Here is a 21,364-nt window from a genome sequence, read left to right as displayed (position 1 = left end):
TGGTAAATTCATACAGCCCTTTCCTTCTGCCCTCATCTTAATTATCCCTCATTAACATTATGTATTTTGCCTCCCCTTGRATAGTTTCCATGAGGCTAACACTGGCATTTCTCTGTAATCAGCACCAATAAAAGGACATAGCCTACATCTTGCTTGAAAGACTGAAGATGTTATTTAGGCAATTGGTGCAGGTCTGCTAGCCCAGGCACCTTGATCCTGGGTTTAGGATCTCTATAGTTGTTCATCGTCCTTGTACCCAAGCCAGCAATCTGGCTACAAGAGTGACCCAGAGTCAGGGAGGACTCTAAATGTACAAAAAATTCTAGGTGTTCCTGCTCACATTCACACTCTGAAGTATGAAATTTGCCTGCCTCCCACTGTGTATCCTTTCTGAATTTGGATCACCYAGCTGAAATAGTTTGCACTGATGTMAGCTGTGTGATGAGAGGTCTGAAGAGTAAAACTGTGTTGAGAAGCAACTCAAAGGAGGATTCAGAGCACTGTGAACTGTAATAGATCACCCTGCAAAATGCCTCTACCATCTAACACCTTCTTTAAAAAAAAAGTCTGTGCAAATTACACCCTCTGCAGATACTCTTTACACTAATAAGGTCAGTGAAATTATTTGTGTACAGGTTATAGCTCATGTGTCACCTAGAAAAGACTCCTGGTAATGTTTATCTATATCTGGATATTCTTAGTGTAGAACGAAAATTAAGGAACCTTGATGTGAACATTAGTTGCTGGATTAAGGGAAGATGAATAATCTTTTCCTATCTTACAACTGAGTCTCTAAATAACATATTTCCCAGTAGGACTTTCTAACTTGCAAAGCTATAATGAATGGGATGATGCAGTGTTAATGTGTCCACTATTTATTTATAGATGTATTTCAGAACAATGTCAGAAAATCATAGTATAGTGTACCAGTTTTTTTTAAGTGGATCTGATATTTTTTTCGTGCTACAGCCAAGTTCTTCATGTATGTTGACTGAGTTTGTCCTTCTGTTCAGGTTTTGGTTTATGATTTCTAGAAGCTACTTTTTAATGTGTTTTTCTTGCTTGTTTACTCCTTGCTGTATGCAGAATCATTCTGTTCTGTTCTTGTCAATCTCATCTTCCTGTCATCTGAAGACACTCAAGTAGTGCATTCAGCTACCTAAGAAATGTCTATCATGTGCCTGTTCCACATATGCTTTCCTAGACAGACAAGCATGCGTGGCAGTGACCTTGGTTCAGCAGGGTGTTTTCATTTAGTTTTTGTTTGGCTTGAGGAGTGGGTTTGCTCAGGGCTCTTGATTACTTTTGTTTTGTAAGCGCAGAGAAARCAATTCAAAAATGGCAGTTGTGAAAGGTTTATGATCCTCCATTGGGCCCTTGGGGGCTTTTCATCTGGTGGGAAAGCCTGTCAGCCCCACGGGCAAGGGTCTCTGTAGTTGTGCAGAGCCCCTTTGTGGCAAGGGAGTGGAGGCCTCACACAGCAGGAGGCAGAAGGCAGGGAGAGAGGGCTGGGAGGCGGTGGGAAGTGCAGTACAAGAGTGAATGGAGCTCAGCAGAAAGGCAGATGCCCCAGCACACCTCCCCAGGCCTTGCTGGCCACAGCCYGCCAAGAGCAGTTTGTGGGCGTCACAGCACAAGGGGCTCTCAAGGAGGACACTGGCAGCCACGTCGTTACCTCTGGCAGGCGCCTCGGTTCGAATGCAACGATTGGAATCACAAAACCTGCCTTCCTTCACCCGCCACTGCAGAGCCCCAGCGAGATATGAAGCAGTATCCCTCAAAGAAAAGTAGTGCTTTTAAGTACAGTACTACTGGCAGGGCAGTTAGTTACTGTTCACGTGAGCTGAAAGGAAGGAAAGCGGAGGGCAAACATTCCAGCTCATCGGACCTCTTGCTTAATGACATTATCAGCTTACAACGAGAGTTTGCAGCTTATGCTGTTTATATCAGCCAGTAATGGACTCTAATTGAAAATCCTCAATAAAATAACATTTTGGATAGAAATTGCATGACTCTGAGGCTTGTTAATGCCTTCTAAACTCCAGAATGCTGGTTCAAATTGAGCGCAGAGCAGCTGTGACCATAGTCATTTTATGAAAGTTGGATAGTGGGAAAAGTGAAATTCCTGAAAGCTCTAAGAGAGGCACAAGTAAGACGTAATATTCCTGGGGGCTAGGAAAGATCTTCGCTATTAGGGCCAATCTTTTAATACTTCAGTGTTCGGGCCATGCCTTCCTTAAATGTCAAATGAGTATGTGTCATTTCTTTTACAGTTATCATGGTGGAATGTACTTAGAGAGTCATGATCAGTTGTTTCAAAAAAGAACTGAGTATGTGAATGACAAAGACATTCACAGTGTGAAGAGACAGTTCTTGTCTAATTGTTTTTTGCCCAATAAACTTTAAAAGGTGGTAGAAGCAGATGGAATTAGGAGGTCTGTCAGAAGAACATCAAAGATGAAACAACAGAAAAGTAGATGTTGTAACACAGTGTTTATCTCACCAGTATCAATCAGGAGTGATTTGACAGGCTTCATCCCATCAAAGTCAGGCTGGAAGGAGGAGGAATAGAAGATAAGAAGGCAGACTGTCAAGCGATAGTGGACTTTTTTTCCTCTGTGGGAGAAAGCCTGGAGATGGTTGAGGAAGCAGTGGAGAGAGAGACGGCTCGGAGTCATTGACATGAGAAGATGAACACTGGAGGAGAACCTGGGACTGGGGCAGACACAAAAATTAGAATTCCTTAAATGTATTAATGTTATGTAAGCTAAACTGCAGGAGGGAGGACTGAGTACTAAATGACACCAGACTGGACCAGTTTTGCCCACAGTGCCAGAACAGTGAAGGAAAGGGGAAAGGGCCAGCATCGTTGGAAATGAGATTAAAAAAAAAAAAAAAAAAAAAAAAAAAAACAAAAAAAAAAAAAAAAAAAAAAAAAAAAAAAAAAAAAAAAAAAAAACATGTATTTTGACATTCGCATTTGAAAGAAGGAGCCAATTTTTTAGTGGATAATGAGCTGGACATGAGAAGGAGACAGTATTTTAAGTATTTGCAAGATATTATTTAGATATTAGCCTCAGCATTTAAATAGCTAGTGATATTGCTGAACATATGGAAGAAGTGATCATTAAAAAAATAAAAAATTGAAAAAACATTTCATCTTTGTAACCCCCAAATTGCCACTTGCTTCTTATAGAGTTATCATTGCAGAGATGAAGAGGATCTTTCAGACAACCCATGTTTATTTAAAGTGCTGACTGTTAGTGCTAATGATACTTTGTGAGCGCACAAAGTGCATCTTCAGGGTCACCAAAAGTAATACATGCCCCTGTGGCAGAGGGCAGTGGAGGAAAGAGGACAGAGAGAGCATTCTTCCCCAGTCCTTGCACTCTCTCAGTTTAATTTCCTGTGACTCAAGCTGAAATCCATCTTTGTCTCGGATGCCCCATACTCTTCAAACGTCAGAACCTCTGGACCCTTACTGTTTTTTAGKTTTTAATATTAACACTTTATTGTGACAATTAGGAAAATGCACAGCTTTACATGGATTTGCATGTCTCATTTATTATCTAACGACAGACTGTGTAATCAGCAAAATTAGCATGGAACGCTTACGCTTGTAATAAAAAGAAAATCCTCTAAGTGTGTTCTGCTAAGTGTGCAGTAGGAAGTTTCCTATTTAATTTCTAGAGCAGCGTGTACCTAAGTGAACTCAACATGATTCCTTGGGGATGAATCCATCTTAAGGAACTTGAGGCACTTGTAGTGTCCAAGTGTACATCCTTGCTAGTCATCTGCATTCCCTTTGTGTTAATGGGGAAGAAATGGGCATTTCCACGATATGATTTATCTGATCTCAAGGGATAAGTATGCTAAAATAGGTCGAATGAATCATGCCACAAAACAGCCTCTGTTTTCAGTGACATGCACGTCTACAGTTAGATGAAATTAATCCAACCTGCAGAATCATATTTGGAGTTGTACTTGTCTATGTGAGTAGTAGCTAATCCGTTTCTTGACAGATTATTTATCTTGACAAAATTGCAGCCAGCCCTTTGGTCTAATGTAAAAAAATAACTAACATTTGCAACTACATTCAAAACACTACATTCCCTAAAAGGTAAATATTTTGTGAGCTTCAGCCTGAAAATTCAGTAGTTTCCCTGGACTTCGGTGGAAGTTTTGTGATGAGATATATACAAGATCTGGATTATGAGGAGATATTTAGAAATGTTCTTTATGCATCTGTTTGATTTATTGGCCATATGATTTACATGATTGCTCTCTTCCAACAGGTATAAATCAAATGAGGATTATGTCTATGTCAGAGGCCGGGGCCGAGGAAAGTACATTTGTGAAGAATGTGGAATTCGTTGCAAAAAGCCAAGCATGCTCAAAAAACATATCCGCACTCACACCGACGTCCGGCCTTATGTATGCAAGTTGTGCAATTTTGCCTTCAAAACTAAAGGTACTTGACTCTTTTTGTAAACTCTTGACCTTCCCAAACAAATCTAGAGCTATTTTGCCATCTAAAACCTAACCATTCTTTTCAATGATGGAGAGAATAAAATCCTCAAAGCAGAATTGTTTTTATGGATGCAGGACGCCCGGAGAGATATTTCTTTTTCTTAAATATAATTGATCTGGAGATCATATGAGACTGAGTCTCCTTGGAAAGCTTCATTACGAACTATAGGCTCTTGGCTGGTCTGTCTGTCTGCAGAGAACATGTAATAGCATAAGAATCACGCTCACAAATAATAGTTTCTGCTAAAATTGTTTCATAGTGCAAACTTTAATTGCCACAATACTCAAATGCTACAGGGAGAGCACACTTCTTAGGACATAATGTGGAGGCAGAGCATCAGCTGCAGAGGAAAGCTTGTCTTCATGGGCTTTGCAGTGGGTCAGTTTCAAGTTTATAAATAATGGATGGCTCCCAGAAGGGCCACTCCATCCACTGTGGCATTAATTATGAATAGAGATCTGATAGCTTGTGTTCACATGTATTTACCAGCGCTGAAAAAAGCCTCCATTTGTCACCCTGAGGCCACAGTTAATGATATTCTGTGGAATTAGGATTTGCCTTGCAACTGTTTCCTTAAAAGAAAAATAAATCCTTTTCTTTGGTAGCACTTTTTTTGCTGTATAACTCAGATGGGCCTTATCTTCTCAGTTTATTAGCTTGCCTTTAACAGAGAAGAGAAATGAATTCTAGTCCCGGTGCTGTGAATTTGCTTGAAGGGGGAAGGTGGAAGCTGGAGGACATCTTTCCTGAGATCTCAGTGCAGCTTCATGGCTGTTTTGAGGATTGAGAATTGTAATAGTTTCCATGACTCCAGCGCTGCATCATCTGCCAAAGATGGGAATAGCTGATGGATGGTAGTAGACCCATCAACCTAATTTAAGATGAGAATTGTCATGGGGGTGTAGAGACAAAGACAAGGAGTTGCTCGTTGTAATCCCAAAGGGCCATCTGGTGAGCAGTTCTCAGATCACTGTCTACGTTTGACATTGCAGGAGAAATGGGACTTGAAGGAAGACTTAAAGGAAGGTTGTGGTTTTGCAGCTGTGTTCAGAGAGGTCATTCTGGGCAGAAGAAATGGCATGCAAATAAATGGGAAATAGCTAGCTTGGGCTGGCATTTCTGGCAGAGAAGAAGGAACAGGGAGGCGGTGGTGTGCTGTTGCACAAGAGGACGATGAGTAGGAAGGAGCTAAGACGGCCTTCAAAGTACCAAGAACAGTTTAACTGATGTGTTACTGTTACTGTTCATGGGCAGTTGTCAGCCTCATAACTATGGTTGCTGTTTTGCTGAGGACAGCAGGGGCCAGATCTTCAAAGGTACTTGGGTTTCATCATTCACCTTGAACATTTAACCATCCAGAGGCATCAGTGTCTGAGTTAGACTTTCCATGCAGTGCATGGAACAAGACACAGGCACACCTAGTAAGGACCTCTTCTGAGATTGAGAAAAGAGTTCTCTGAAGCAGCTACGAAGACAGGAGCCTTGAGGGCTTCTAGGCCAAACTGCACTGCCTAGCAGAGCAGCAGAGTGTCCCTGCACCCAGGCTGCACGTAGCACATGTGCAATCTGGAGACACTGATTTGAGTCCTGAGAGCAGCCGAGGTGCATCCACACAGCACTGTTCTGGAGCTGCCGCAAAGCAGTAGGCTGAGCTTGCCTGTAACGGGCATTTCTCRCTGGGTGCTGCAGATGTGACTCAAGTGCCTAATGGCTTAGAGTGACACTCTTGTTTCTCTGGCTTGTGCTCTTTGTGCTTGAGATTCTTTGCCATGAATTGTCTCTTGGGGCTAGTCTCAACTCCGTTTTCTATCTGTGAAAAACCAGACCATAAGCGAGACTCCAGAAAGTCAATAGTCTAGTGTTAAATTGCTCCCTCAGAGATGGAGATCTGATTTCAAATCCCTGGTGTGTCTGGACCACACCCGTACTCCAGAGCAGGGAGCTGAACCTGGGGTTCCCACATCCCAGGTGAGTGCTGTAAATACAGTTACTCTCAGCTCAGAGATTACAGCTAGACAGCAAACTTGCATGGAGGAATCTCCTCTAAGTGCCTTCTTTATGGGTTACATTTGCTTCAAAATGGTTCAAATCACTGACTGTTGGAGCTTACATGTGCAGCGACGGGAAACAACTTAGCTTGAGAGGGGCACCATGAATATGGGGCTGCGAGCTCTGAACAGTTGGTGTGCACTGGAATTACTTCAATGCCCAGGCTGCTTGTACGTGTCACAGATGAACGCTGAGCCCAAGGACAGACAATGTTCAACTGCAAGTTTCTGAGCTTGCTGGGGCACCTAAATGTCATTGGAAAACTGGAGAGATGCCTATATGCCTCTCAGATCCTTAATTTAAATTTATTTGGACATTTTTTTGAAGATATGAAATCCCACTCTCATTAAAACAGGTTCTAAGGGCAATGGACTGGATGAGTCAGTCCTGTCTGTTTTGTTTGTTTGTTTGTTTTTAACTCAAAAACATCTGCAGGATAAGAGAGTAAAGATATACAAAATCTGGCTTGGAAAGTGCTTTTTGCTGTTGTCAGTTAATGAGATTCATCTCTGATCCATAGGAAATCTGACAAAACATATGAAGTCTAAAGCACACATGAAAAAATGCCTGGAGCTTGGAGTATCAATGACATCTGTAGAGGATGCTGAAACTGAAGAAGCAGGTATGTCAGAATGATTTAATTTAGTTGGAATGGCCCCTGGAGTACGCAAATGACTCACTGCACTTTAGCACAGTGTCTGGCATGGGATAATATAATAGGAATATTTAGGGCATTTTTTAATTAAGAAGCATCTTCTTAACAAACAGGAAATATAAAAAATAGATTAGATCCATTTGTCTGAGTTACACAGTTTTTATTACGATACATGAGTAGGAGCTAGAAATAAAAGTATGACCTATCATTTGTCATCTGCCTCATACAAAGTTCCAAATCTTTTGTTTAAATGTTAAAGTTGACATCATTCAGAGAAGTTTAAAGGCCATTGTGGGGTAGGGTGAATTTGCATTGTATACTATCTTTCCCACGGGAATGAATTTGAGTTTAGGGCTTGAGAGTATTGCTCTGAAAAAGTAGAGTTTCAGGCTGTGCAAGAATGACTTTATGCAGCCATTTGCCATGAAGAGCATCCAGTGATAGCAACAGATGTTCTGGGTAGAGAATGGATGGGGCAGGAGGCCTAAGAGATGTTCTGTTTGCTCACCATGTTGACTTGCTGTTGTTATTTCAGAAAACATGGAAGACATGCATCAGGAGGCAGAGAAGAGTAACAACTTGGCAGGCATGTCAGCAGAGCACCAGTTTTCTGATGCGGAGGAGTCAGATGGTGAGGATGGCGATGATAATGATGACGATGATGAAGATGAGGATGATTTTGATGATACTCAGGGAGACTCAACACCAAAAACAAGATCAAGAAGCACCAGCCCGCAGCCCCCACGGTTCTCCTCGCTCTCGGTGAACTCGGCTGGGGCATCGCAGGGGCCTTCCTCTGAAGGCTCTCTCTCCATGGGACACTCCTCCCTGATCAGTTACTTGGTCACCTTACCTAGCATTCAGGTTACTCAGCTTGTAACACCGAGCGACTCATGTGAAGACTCACAGATGACAGAATATCAGAGGTTTTTCCAGAATAAGAGTACTGATTCAGAGCCCGATAAGGACAGGTTAGACATACCTAGCAGCATGGATGAGGATTACACGCTTTCATTAGACCCCAGTTCGTCTCCTAGGGATCTTTCACCTTCCAGTCGACAGTCGTCACCCAGTTACGATTCTTCACCATACAGAGATAATTCACCAAAGAGGTATTTAATGCCAAAAGGAGATTTGTCACCAAGAAGGCATCTGTCACCCCGAAGAGATATTTCACCCATGCGACACCTTTCCCCGCGGAAGGAGGCTGTTCTGAGGAGAGAGTTATCACCAAGGCGGGACGTTTCACCAAGACGTCACCTGTCCCCGAGGAGACCAATGTCACCAGGGAAAGATGCGTCCGTTAGAAGAGATTTGTCTCCTAGGCGGGAGAGGAGATACATGGCCTCAGTCAGAGCAGCCTCTCCCAGGAGGGGCTTATACCACAATCCAGCATTGTCCATGAGTCAATATTTGCAGTCAGAACCTATTCCATTGGGGCATTCAGTAAGTATGAAAGAATATTTTCATTCCTGTTACCAAAGCTATTGCTCTTACCTTATCTGCATGTAGTATTTTTTTTTTACCTAAGAAAAAAATAAAGACTTTACAGCATTGTAGAATAACGCATAAGTTTTGAAGCTCAGCAAGACGTCTTGGAAAGAATACACGAAATTTAGAATATATATGGAGCAGATCAGGACTTTGATTCAGTTAGATGTAATATAAAGGTCAAATCTTCACTTGGTGAAAATCAGAGAATCTCTATTATCTTCAATGAAATTAAGCTGTTCTACATTAACTGCCCCTGTCTTTATTTTGAAATGGCCCAGGAAGCTTGTGTGGCATGTGGGCTTGTTATTGCACTGTAAAACCTTTTACCTCCCAGCCTGTCAGATGTGGATCGAGCCCAGAGAAGAGCATAAGACCCGGATCCTGCAGGACAGAGTGCATCACCAAAGTACTCATTAATGGAATAAAAACACTAAAATAAAATAAACAGAACCCCTTTGAAAAGCAGGGTGCCCATCTAGATCAGGATCTGCAACTGGAGCATAAAGGATCATGTTATCATGTGATGGGAATAGACAGCTGTCTGCCCCACAGAAAGCACCATCAAACTGGCTGTTTGGGCAGGGACACAACCGTCTGAGTGRAAGGGGAAATATGCAAAACTTGCACAGCTGCTGTCTGCAAATAAGCTTCCAGAAACTGCCGACTTGGCACTTTGCACGAGCCCTAGCATTCACAAAGCACTCTCTCCTCAAATAAATTTAGTCTTTAGAGTAAGGAATTGCCTCGCAATTAATGCATTTATTTATTTATTTATTTATTTATTTATTTATTTATTTATTTATTTATTTATTTTGTGTGCCTCTCCTAGCTACATTCAGTGCTGCTGCTGTCTCACTGCCATCCTCATTAACCCATGTTTCTTGATCTAATCTGGGCGAGTTCCAGCAGATTTCCTCTCAGACAGAATACCCTGACAGGGCTCTTACCTTCCTTCCTTCCCGCTGAGAGGGCTGTCCTCCCCTCTTCCTGCCCTCTTTTCCATCTCCAGTCTTTTTTGCTCTTCGTATAATTGTGGTGCTTCTCTGTAGAGGAGGAGAATTGAACTCTGAGTTGGTAAAAGTAGCATTTCCAGAGCTRTCGGTGAATTTGAGCAACTGGGCAGGGGGAGGGAGGCTTGGGAAGGCACCTTACCAGAGAGCTCCTGGAAATGACATGATCCCTACCTAGCAAAGAGGGTAAAAATCCAGTACTAGTTGTACTGAAAAAGAAAAGAAGCACAAGGAAAGGAAAAAGTCACTAGTTTAGCCGTCACAACATCTTTCTATCAGTTTTATGAGAYACCACAGCTGGCGTTGTAGAGAGAAGCCCTGTCCCCACCACCCAAAGTGAGACATGTCCACTGGCCTCCTCTAACTGAGATTTTGGATGAGTGATGCTACTGGCAAAAGGCTATGTAAGAGTCACTCTTGGCCATCTGACAGTTCTTGCTGTAAGATTTGTCTTGTGTTAGGAACACCTTCCAGCAAAGCATTTAGCACATTATAAGGGCTCTTTTAGCACCCTTAGTTCCTTCTTTTGGAAAGTGCTCTCCACCTTGCCAGATGGACTTGTAACACTTAGCTTATTTTAGAGGTAGGATCAAGCTTCATGCAGTTAAAAACCCAATGTAAAAGATCATTTGTCCCATGAAGGACGTCAGTAAATCAGTGGCATCTTGCGTGTTTTTAGATAGAAGCGTAGGCATCATTGCAACTGGGCAGTCACCGGGACCTGATCCCAAGCATCAACGGAAGCACCACCCAGGCAAATCTAAATGAGGGAATAAAAAGTGAGGAGGATCACAACAAACTTCTGCAAGGAGGGAAGGATAGATCCTGCACCTCATCATGCTTTTCTGGAAAACATGCTTTAGCCAAACAGAAGTTTCAATTACATACAAATTGTTACATTCAGTGTGTAGAATGACAAGGAACACCTGAGTTTGCTATAAATGAAAACTGTTAGAAAAGGAAAGGGAATGAAGACTCTTTTTTCGCTTTCAGAAAAGGCAATCTAGCAAATCACAATGTAAGTAGCAACTACATCTGGAATGCAGATGCCAGTTTACAATCTTGCTTCTCTTTGAGACCCACATTGGGTTCCCAGTCCTTGGAGGAAAAAGAGTATTGTGCTTCTGGTGCCCGAAAGCACCAAAAGAAGAGGAGAGTCACCGTTGGTCTCCACTGAAGTTGATATATTTGCTGTAGCCTCTTTGGCCAACGTTGATCAGGTTCCTCTTTTTGTTTCTTGGCCTTGAATATCTATGCACTTTGCTGGTACTGTGCAGACAGCTTGTGAAGTGCTCTAGCATCGAAAGCACCATATAGAGAGTATAAATTGTTTCTTTAAGAACTGGAAAAGACCACGGAAAAAAAAAATCTAAGATCTAAAATCTGTATGAAGACAAAGAAAAAATGTTTTTTTTTTTTCCTTTGGCTGTTGATAACAAGGTACATGCTTGCAAGAAACAAGATACTGTCTCCAAAGCAGACCCACGCTCTGGTAGATACTGGTGCACATTTGGCTTTTTAAGTTTTTAAATTTAAAGACATCCCTCTGGTGCTCTATAAATACATTCGTGATCCTCTCTGCTGCCAGTGCCATGGGTTTCTTTCCTTGCTGAGGAACAGGTGTCATTATCAAAGAGCTTTGCTTCTTCTCCCCTATCATTTTGCACCTGAAAGAAGGGAGACAGGAACGCTGTTTTGTTCTGCCTGGGTGCGTCTGCATTAGCATTAGTTTGGATGAGGAATGTGCTTGGTAAGTGAAAGTCGTTGCTGTCAAATTCACATTGCAGCAGCTTTGGAGTAAATGGCCTGGGTTGCTTTCAGATGAAAGTGAACCAGAAAACATGCTTCAGGAGTGCACTACTGGAGTCAGCATTAAAGTCAATGAGGAGGGACTACAGGGTTAGTCTGAAGTAGCCATCCCCACCCCACAACACATATATTGGGGACATCAAATCCAGCATCAACCAATTCACTCTGTCCCTGCTCTTTTCCACTCCTAATGCCTTTTGCTTCCTAATGGGCATCAGGATGTTTGCCTCTTCTTTACTTCCCAGGACTACTTACAAGTACATTGAGAACATATATTGCTGTTGGTAGTATAGATTTGTCCCTGCAGCTCTTTTAATTTCTAGGGGAAAGAGAGGTTTGGTTTTTTGTTGTTTTGTTTTGTTTGGGTCTCTCCCTCATGGACTGTGACCCAAGCTCTCTGACAGAGTTTTCATAAGCAATTACTGAGACTAGTGACTAACTCCCTAGGGAAGAGGGAACAGGAAACAGGAAAAACACTTCATCAATGTAGAGTTTGCCTAGAACCTGCTTATGATGCTATTTTACTGTACCTCCTTTATTTTGAGGTCCAGAGTGTCTCAATATATTACAAAATACTGAAGTAGGCACCGCTAAATCCACTTGAAAGGACCTAACGTCCTTTGACATACTCATATGAAATATCTCCACAAATATTTAATGTTTTGGCATCTTGAATGAAATACATTTCTGTATGGAGCATATCCAGCATGTCCAACCCATGTAATGTTCAGGTAAACTGTAAATAGATCCATGGGTGTACATGTGGTCTGCCATAGTGCATTCCTAATAGGAATACAGATATGCTCATGAAATATGTTTGATGCTCATGACGATCTTCACGTGTGCAGCAGTTTCCATCGTGTCAGCCACCTCTGTGCCCTATTCCCTTCTGAAACTGAGGTGGGGTACAATATGAAGCCAGCATCTTTCTCAAATAGATTTGTGTGTGACTACATTCATTCTTCGTGTGTGACTACATTCATTCTTCTACGTTTTCCTCCTTTTATTTTTGTTTGCCTTTGCTGTATTTGCTGAGCCCAAGTTCACAGTGGGTGCAGTAGTGGCGCAAAGATACCCATAAGATGCATCGTGGGTTAGGAAACAGTCAAGAGGACAAGGGGACTGAGAAAGAGCTTGACAGACCAAAGATGAAAAAAATTATATATAAAAAAAAAAAAGAGGAGCAAGCAACTGTGCTGAGGTGAGGTTAGCAGCAGCAAGGACTGCAGGGTCGGTGAATGATGCCTTGAGCCTTGGCAACCTCCGTTATTTCATTAGCTTTTACCCATTCAGCAAGATAATGTGCTGTCGCTGTGCTTTCTCCTGGTGGCTTCTCTTTTATGAAACTTAAGTGTCTCACCTTCTGCATAGGAAAAAATCCCAACATAGGCTGTTCTCTGAACGTAGCCTCTTTTATAACATCTCATCTCTCTGTGTCTGATGATTACAGGTCACCCTTCCTGTCTTAACATTGATTTATATTGAACAGGACAAAGTRTCTGAACACTATGAAATTCAGCCCCTGGGTAGCACAGAAACTGAGTCTTTAATTGCCCCTAAACCAATTCCCCAGTATGGGATCAAGAGGTCAGTTAATGCCTTGAGAGCAAGGACTTCTCAGCAATAAAATGCTGCTGCTTTAATGCCTTGGCATTTAGCAGCACAGTCCTGGGGCTGCCACACCGACACTGTGGGCAGCAGTGCAGGTCTTGAGCAATTCGTAGGTGCCTGGTCGGTTTTCAGAGCAGAGTTGAGCGTCTTTGTTCATTTGCTCTGCTGTGGGAGCCCCAGAGATTTGTGTGGCCAAATCCCACACACCATTATGAAAATGTCATCCTGCACTKCTATCATTGTTAAATCTCTGGCCAGCAATAAGTGATTCTTATTCATCAGATGGAAAACAAATTTTTAAAAAGTTAAGAATGAAAAAAAGGAGAAATCCCAAAGTGAAAGGCATATTTAAAAYAGCAGAGATGGAGCTATTCATTCTTCCAGGGCAGGAACTATCAGGAAGACACTGAAAAAGTCAATATTGTGAGATAGATTGTTTCATATTAGCTGTTATAAAATTTCTAATTTTTCTTAATGCCTTTCTGAGTTGACGTGTGTCCCTAATACAGGATCATCATTGTCACTCACAGTTAATGCCTGTATTTTTGCTATTATTTGTTGTTGACACTACAGACAGGCCAGAGTGGTGCTCTGTCCTGGTACTCCATTCTTTTAATGACTGTAACAATCAGAGACCTCTTTGCACAAAGGCTTTTGAGCTTGCATGGAACTGCTAGTTCTGTTTTGTCAATGAGTGGATAGGCAAAGCTCGTGGGGGACAAGAAGAGGAGGTGCCTTCTCTGGGGCGTCACAGTGGGATCTTTCAACAGGTAGGAAATATATACAGATTTTCGTGTATTGCCAACCAGTGGTGGCAGAAAGGGAGCATTAAGATGTGTATTTCCCAGCAAGAAAGACTCGATGCCCGGTGCGGGCTGACAATACCAGCACAGTTTGCATCATTTGCCAAAAGATGGATATCCTGGCCAAATTTCTCCCGGGGAATGAAACTCCATCTACCAAAAACTCCCTCTGTCATTTCAGTTGAAATACAATATTCTTCACTTCCTGACCTAAATTGCTGCGTTGTGTTGCTGAACACTCTTAAATAGTTACTGCATTTCTCCTCAGAGGYGTGAGCCCTGTAGGGCTGAGCTAAGCAAAACCTCCGATGTTGTTTGGAGAAGTAATTAGTGGAGTTTTCCAAACGCTTTGGGATCTGTCTGGTTGATAGGTGCTGTATGAATAGAAGTTTTTTTACACATATAGCTTGAAAGCAGATAGGTGGTTTGGACGCTTCACAAGAATTTTCCCGAGTAGCACGGCTGATATTTCTTTTGTTTTTCTGCTTACAGAGAAGGGGGTTGTCTCAGGGGCCTTACTTCAACCTGTATGGAGAAAAAGGAGCTATGGACCATCATGGGTCTAGCCTGTTCCCTGAAGGTGCAAACGACTACGTCTTCAGCCATCTTCCACTACACTCCCAGCAGCAGATCCGAGCGCCCATCCCCATGATGCCCATTGGAGGCATCCAGATGGTCCATTCAGTACCTGTGGCCCTTTCAGGTTTACACTCTCCGTCCACTCTGGCCCTGCAGAGGGAGGGCTCCGAGGAGAAGCAAAGAGGAACTGCAGAAGCCCTGACAAAAGAGTCGTACAGTATTTCGAAGCACCCCGAGAAACGTACCTCTGCGCACAGCTTGCACCCCGCTGCCCCATCCAGCATCCCCTCCTCTCCGCTGCTGCTGAAACAGAGCACTTCAGAGGACACTGTCATAGCCACCGAGAGGGAGCAGGAGGAGAACATTCAGACTTGCACAAAAGCCATAGCCTCCCTGCGCATCGCCACAGAGGAAGCCGTTCTGCACGGCGCGGAGCCGCCACAGAGGCCTCCCGAGCCTCAGCAGACCCCTGTAGAAAGTGCACATTTTAGCATGAAACACTTTAGTGGATCTGAGCCAGGGCAGACCTGCGCCTCAGCCACCCATCCTGACTTGCCCGGTGGCGAACAGGACAGTTTTGGTACATCACAGACTGTGTTAGCCCATTCCACCTTTTACAGCAAGAGCTTCGGCGAGGTCAGGCCGGTGGGCTTTCACAGCAGGAACGAAGGCCCATCCAGCACACAGGAAAGAACCGATTCGGCACCTGAGAAGAGCAAGCCACATTGATCTGAGATGCATGGAGACTTTTACCCATACATTTCCCCCCTTTTTTTTTTTTTTTTTTTCTAGACATAGAAGAAGTATTCAACTTTACAGCATGCCCGTTCTAAGTTACAGTAGTTTGCTATTATATATACTTTTGTTATATCAAAAGAATTAGATAAAATACAAGTCATCATGAGCCTGACCAAAACTAAATTTGAAATTCTTATTGGGTCTGGTACTTTTAAATTGTACAGATGTTTGTGCCTTTTCTTTACTTTGCTTATATTCTTATAAGCATTTTTTTAGCAGTAATTTGTACATATTTTAGAATTTGTGTATCTGCTTTGTAATAAATGTAATTTCTTTCCTTTTTTGGACACTTGGATCTAAATGATGTAAAGCAAAACAGCATCAATATATGTGAGGTTGCACTAAAACATATTTTTATATGATTAAAACTGAACAGCTTTTATGTACAGCTCTGATTCTGTAATACTAATATTTATTTACTTTGTTTCATAAATTGTAAATTTTTTTCTTAATGTTGTGGATTGCTTTTCTATGTGAAGCATGGGATTTACTGTTGCGTAATTAGAACAAAATGTATATTGTAAAACAGGATATTTAAACTAGAGTATCTTATCTTATTCTGCACTTATGCATTAGTTAAAAAAAAAGATAAAGGATGTATCAGTCAGTTCTTAACTCTTGTAATTTTTTTTGTCTCTTGTTTGCTGGATTGACTATAACTTAAGTGCTGATTGTGATTTTAAACTGATAGTACCGTAAAGCATTAAAGACAATGTGCTATTGTGAGTTTTTTCAAAGCTTTATAAAACAGTTATAAATATATTAAAAGTATTTGGTCATATGTGAACATGTTGATCTATATACTCCTTTTAAAAGCTATGGGAAGACATTCCACCCCGTGTAAATATGTGCATCACTGGTACCGTTGTGTGCAGCCCRTTTGGAGCCGGGAGCTGGTGCTGCCGAGCCGCGCTGTGCCCTGACCRCGAGGCGAGCAGGCCGGCCTGCTCCGGAGCCAGGGCTCTCCGGGAGCCAGGCTGGGAAGCCGCGAGCCCCACACCGGGACGGCAGCACATGGGGCTGGACGCGCAGCGCCCCACGAGCGGCCACGGGGCCCACGCAGCGGCGCCCGGCGCGGGGGCCTGCAGGGAAGCGGGACGTTTCCCGGCACTCCTGCCCCACCGGCCAGGCCCTGCCGCCGCGAGGCCTGCCAGGGAGGCCGCCTGCCCCGCGGGGCGGGCGGATCGACCCTGGCGGCCGGGCGGCTTCCCAGCCGTGGCCGTGGCCGTCCCGGCGGAGCAGGAGCCGYGGCTCCGGAGGCTCCGGACGGGACTGGGGCGCTGGGCCTGCTCCGCGGCAGCGCGGCCAGGAGCAGCCGGCGCGCGCGGCGCCAGCGCCCGCCGCGGGCCCGCCCTGCCCGCGCCCGCACGCGCATGCAGAGGAAAGAAACCGACCAGCTGGATTATATTTTGTGCTATTTAGTGGATTATAATTCTGTGAAACCAAGTTTGTATATTGACTTACAGTACATTTAAGGAGTGTTCTTTAAAAAGAAATAATAAAAAAGAAACAGTTACATGCATCAGGTGTTTAGTTTCCATGTGTTCTTTGAATTTTCCAGGTTTATTGGCATCCCTGTACACCAGTGGAACCTTTTATTCCCAAGTGCTGCTTTAGTGCACTTAGGAATGTGAGCAGCAGCTTAAAATGGGGATCATATTTTGGCCTCATCAGATATTATTGAAATGAACCGGTTTATTTCTCCAATAATGCTACGTGGGGGCAGAACCACAGCTGGTGTGTTGTCATAATCCTGGCACTGTGGCATATGACCAGTATCACACCATGGTGAACTGTGACCACTCACTGGCCTTAAACATTAGTTTCTCATCTCCATTGCAGTGTTCTTACCTTTATTCCAGATCATTATGGCAACTTTGCCAAGATAACACATGCCAGAAAGCTGGCTCATCGGAGGCTGAAGAGAGGAGAAGCAGTATATGTAGTTGGAGGCAAGTGGCTTGTTGGATCTTGCATCCAYAAAAAGGAGTCAATTATATATTTAAAATAAATAAGCCCTATCTGATAAAAACCTCTCACTTCTCCTCCTCAGCTTCATGGCTGTATTAAGAACACAATGTTCTGCACAGTGATCAGCTAATCAGGTAATCACAGATATTTTATTAAAATAGAACCAGGCAAACCCCCAATGGTAAATGTTCTATTAACATTCCCTTTGTAAGCAGCCCCCTTACTGTGGGAGTCACTGCTGGCTTGTTTGCTTTTTTTAATTAATTTGCAGCTGCAATTTACCATCCACCTTTTCAGCCCTGGGGCAGGTTTTTTTTTATAATCATTGAGCAAGTATCACTGAAATTACATGTGATATTTTTGGGTTACAGTGCAGCAACCCTAAAGAAGTTTCAGGTACTTACAATTTTAATTGTATTTTTTTAAATGAGTTAATGTTTACATATTACTTAAAAAAAAATAGAAAAAGGACACACTCTCATTCAAGCCCTAGGCATTGATTACAGCCATCTTTCCATTCTTTAAAGGCGGGTGCAGAGCAGGAAGGCAACCCCTTCAGACAACATCTTCACAAGCACGCACGCGCTCTAGGCCTGACACAGAGCACCAGGCTGCCACAGGGCACTGCAGCACTGAGCTCTCCCCTGCACAGGCAGGTTTGCAGTGGTGCAGCTGGGCAGCCTGTGTCCACGCAAAATGGCTGCCCCGTTCACACCAAGGGGCTTCCCAGGATGCTGACGTGGGAGCTCCTCAAAAACAACCTGGTACTGTGGGTGTGTGTAGGTCTAAGGGGCATTTCAGGGGGCTGTGGCAATTTGGCTCTTTGTTCCCCAAGGCCAAGCTCACAAGCACGGCTGGCGCCGCTGCAGGCAGCAATGACAGGCTGCCTGTTCCCTGCGCCAGCCTCTTGTCCCTGTTGGCCACGGAGTTTTGTCACATTCCATCCTTGGGACATGGCAGGGGGGTGGAACCAGGAAGAGCAATTGCTGAGATTCCTTCTGTAAAGGTTCATTCAAAGGAGTGAAAATAAGAGATTCAATGGGGCATGCCAGAAAACTTCAGAACCTAATGAGGATTTTCATATGCAATATCCTATAGACAATCTAAGTCAGGAATATAATTACCGTGTTCAGGAGATTGTAATTTTTCAGTGAAGATCTATTTGCCKTTTCTGTAAAGCACAAGGGAAATAGAGATGCTCTGGCAAGCTYGCTTTATTCCATCCCCACAGAATACTGTCACAAGAGCCACTTCAGGATTTATTTGCATCAGCAAAATAAAGAACATATTGGTCTCACATAACTGCCTGCACAATCCTGCTACGAAGCTTTGGATTCTGACTAAGGGTAACAACTACACAGCACATAAAATACCTTTTTGTGGACTTTTCCTATGTAGGACACATTGCCAGCAGTGAGTTAGAGTCAGCACCAGTAAAAGACATAATTAGAAGCCATGACCAAGATGAAGTCAAGCTCCTTAACGCCAGAAATCTCAATCCATGAATCCCAGGGCAACTAAACTTACAAGGTAGCTCCTCATTCAATGTTGTTTCCTTAAATTTTGCATTTGTGCATGCACTGAACTTCTCTACTCCAAACCTCATATGCTTCCTTCTCAGGACAAAAACAAAACAAAATAAAACAAACAAACAAACAAAAAAAAAAAAAACCAGACAGAAACTACGCATTTCTTGGCCTTACCCCTCTGTGTGCCTGTCCCACTGAGTGCCTGTCCCACTGAGCTGGTATTTGAAAATATCCAACATACCATGAAATAGGGCTTAGTACTGAATTGTTCTCATGGATAGCGCTGTCACCAACTCATAGATCACCTTCTCCCTGGCTATTAAAAGCCAGTGTGATCAAAACCTCCCCTTGCTAGACCCGCAGCTCCAACCTCCTAGGACAGTGTCACACACACCTACCAGGAGCAGAAGCGTCTCGTCACTTCTGCTGAAGTTCTGCTCTTGTGATGCAAGAAATCCCTGCACAGCAAGGCTGTCACCTGCTCTCTGCCAGAAAACTGGTTGTTTAGGTTGTATATGGAGATTTGCCTTGCCTGGCAGGTGGATTGTCATCAGGAACGCCGTCAGTAGATCAGTGTGACAGCAGCTTTGGAGGACAGATACTGAGCTCATGCAGCTCATGTAGCCTTCTGTCTAACTGGGAGGACAAGATTTTAAATATGCTTCTCGCTTAGTATTCAGCTCCTTTCTGGGATAACCAAGGCACCCTGTGTGCAGTGGAGGGAGGCTGCCTGGCAGAATTACAGTTTGGGACTTTGCAATGAGGATCAAGCCCCCCAAAGTTAGGTGCTGCAATTCCCAAATATTTTATTGCCTTTTTACCCTAAATAACTCAGGCAGAACAAGCACAATTCATTTATTCAGTTGCACAGTGGAACAAGTCAATGGGATTTATCATTTTAAGTCATTTAGACTCTTCTGAAAAACCCAATCAATACTCTCTAAAGAATGCCCTTAAAGTAAATCTAGGATATTCAATGCAAAACTTGCGCAGCCCTCCATATATTTTAGTCTAGCCACCTTTCTCTCTGATTTTGAGTTAAATTGCCTGCATGAAAAAAATCAGCATCATATTTACTAATTGAGTTTATTACTGCCTCTGTACCCTTTTTCCGTATACAGATCACATACACTAAATATGAGTTCTGAACATATGCTTACTGTAGGCTCAAATCAAGATTAAAAGTGTTGGATAGTTTGACTTCTTCTCAGATCATTCTTGGAGGCTTTGCGTATGTTGCATCCATCACATGTGTTTGCACAGTCTTTAATATACTTGCTTTTAACTGGATCAGGAATCACTGATAGTGCCAGGAATGTGGGAAACAGCTTTCACTGTGGAATACTTGGCTTTTGCTCCATGTGATGCCTACATGAGATATAATAAGATGATTTGTTGTAAGCTTTTTTCCAAATAATTGTGCTTGAATAGGAAAATTCCTCTTAAGAGTTTCTTTCATTCACAAGTACAGAAATGTCCTATAAACACTGTTCATATGTGTAGGACTTCATAGATGTACATTTGACATGACTGAATTTAAGCAACAAGAAAACCCTCTATCCTGTTACATAAAATAATCTTGAACTGAACTACTGTGAGGGCACAGCTGGATTATAATTTGGAGCAGATAACCACAGTGACCATGAACCAAGGAAATCCACATACAGGACAAATGGAGGTTTAAAGGTTGTTGCTTCTCTGGGCTCGCAATCAACTCCACACAACACCTTGGGGTCATTTGCCCAGAGGCTTTAAGAAAGAGAGGTGGCCCAGCCACCRTTAAGGTAATACCGGTGACACCAGGGCACTGCTGCTTTAAAGTAGCCAGGGAACTTAGTGAACCGGTTACCACTTGCAGAGGTCTCTGCAAATGTAAAAATAACCTGCATAAAACTGGCTGTTTACAGCCTGGGCTGCAGGCTGCATTGGCATTAAAAAATAAACATATTTCAAAAAAGAGTACAAATTTCTGCTCCACTGAATTTCACTGTTTTTCTGCATTATATCAATATTCATTCTGAAGCTGATAAGAGGAGCTTGGTCAGCAGCAGGCTTAATCAAAAACATCAATCCTCCATAAACTGCCTTTTCACATTCTTTTCTGCTGAGTGACATCTATTAACTGGCAGGGCTATTCCCAAGCACAGTGTGAATATCCTCAGCCGCACGCACAGCGCCACGAACACCCAGCAAGGTGGAGAAAGCCACTGAAGGCGAATCAGACTCCGTACTGGAGACAAGCATTTCCGTTCCCTCTTTACTGCCAGCATATGGGAAGAGGCTGACACCATGCCGTAGAAACTAATGGAGTTTCCACATTCATTTTAGCAGCAGGAGATTCAGTCTCTGAAGGCTTGTATCCACGAGGTGATGAGAAATCTTGCTGCTAAAGTTACAGGGATGTCACCATGCTTGGCACTTAACCGTTTCAACCTCTTTTCTTCCCATCTGCTCCCTGAGACACAGAGGTCTTTGCTGCTTTACACTGATGTCCATGGGCATTTTGCCATGTTCCTCGGGGCAGG

General features: G+C 43.1%; 1 protein-coding gene across 3 annotated transcripts in view; it reads left to right on the top strand.

The window, feature by feature from the left end:
• Positions 1–16,056, top strand: part of HIVEP2 (human immunodeficiency virus type I enhancer binding protein 2) — a 103,316-nt gene extending 87,260 nt beyond the window's left edge. For 2 of the 3 annotated variants that reach the window (XM_026039184.1, XM_026039185.1), the window contains 4 exons: positions 4,296–4,471; positions 7,101–7,202; positions 7,771–8,681; positions 14,455–15,270. In XM_026039184.1, the coding sequence (XP_025894969.1) occupies positions 4,296–4,471; positions 7,101–7,202; positions 7,771–8,681; positions 14,455–15,270 (2,005 nt within the window). Of the gene's footprint in view, positions 1–4,295; positions 4,472–7,100; positions 7,203–7,770; positions 8,682–14,454 lie in introns of all 3 variants that reach the window. The other variant, XM_026039183.1, reaches the window with a different exon arrangement.
• The last annotated feature ends 5,308 nt before the right edge of the window (positions 16,057–21,364 follow it).

This window comes from Nothoprocta perdicaria, unplaced genomic scaffold (genome assembly GCF_003342845.1).
Source record: "Nothoprocta perdicaria isolate Ctin4 unplaced genomic scaffold, notPer1 scaffold_221, whole genome shotgun sequence".
Lineage (NCBI taxonomy): Eukaryota > Metazoa > Chordata > Aves > Tinamiformes > Tinamidae > Nothoprocta > Nothoprocta perdicaria.
Note: the sequence above shows the minus strand (reverse complement) of the source record. Positions and strands in the feature narration are given on the sequence as shown.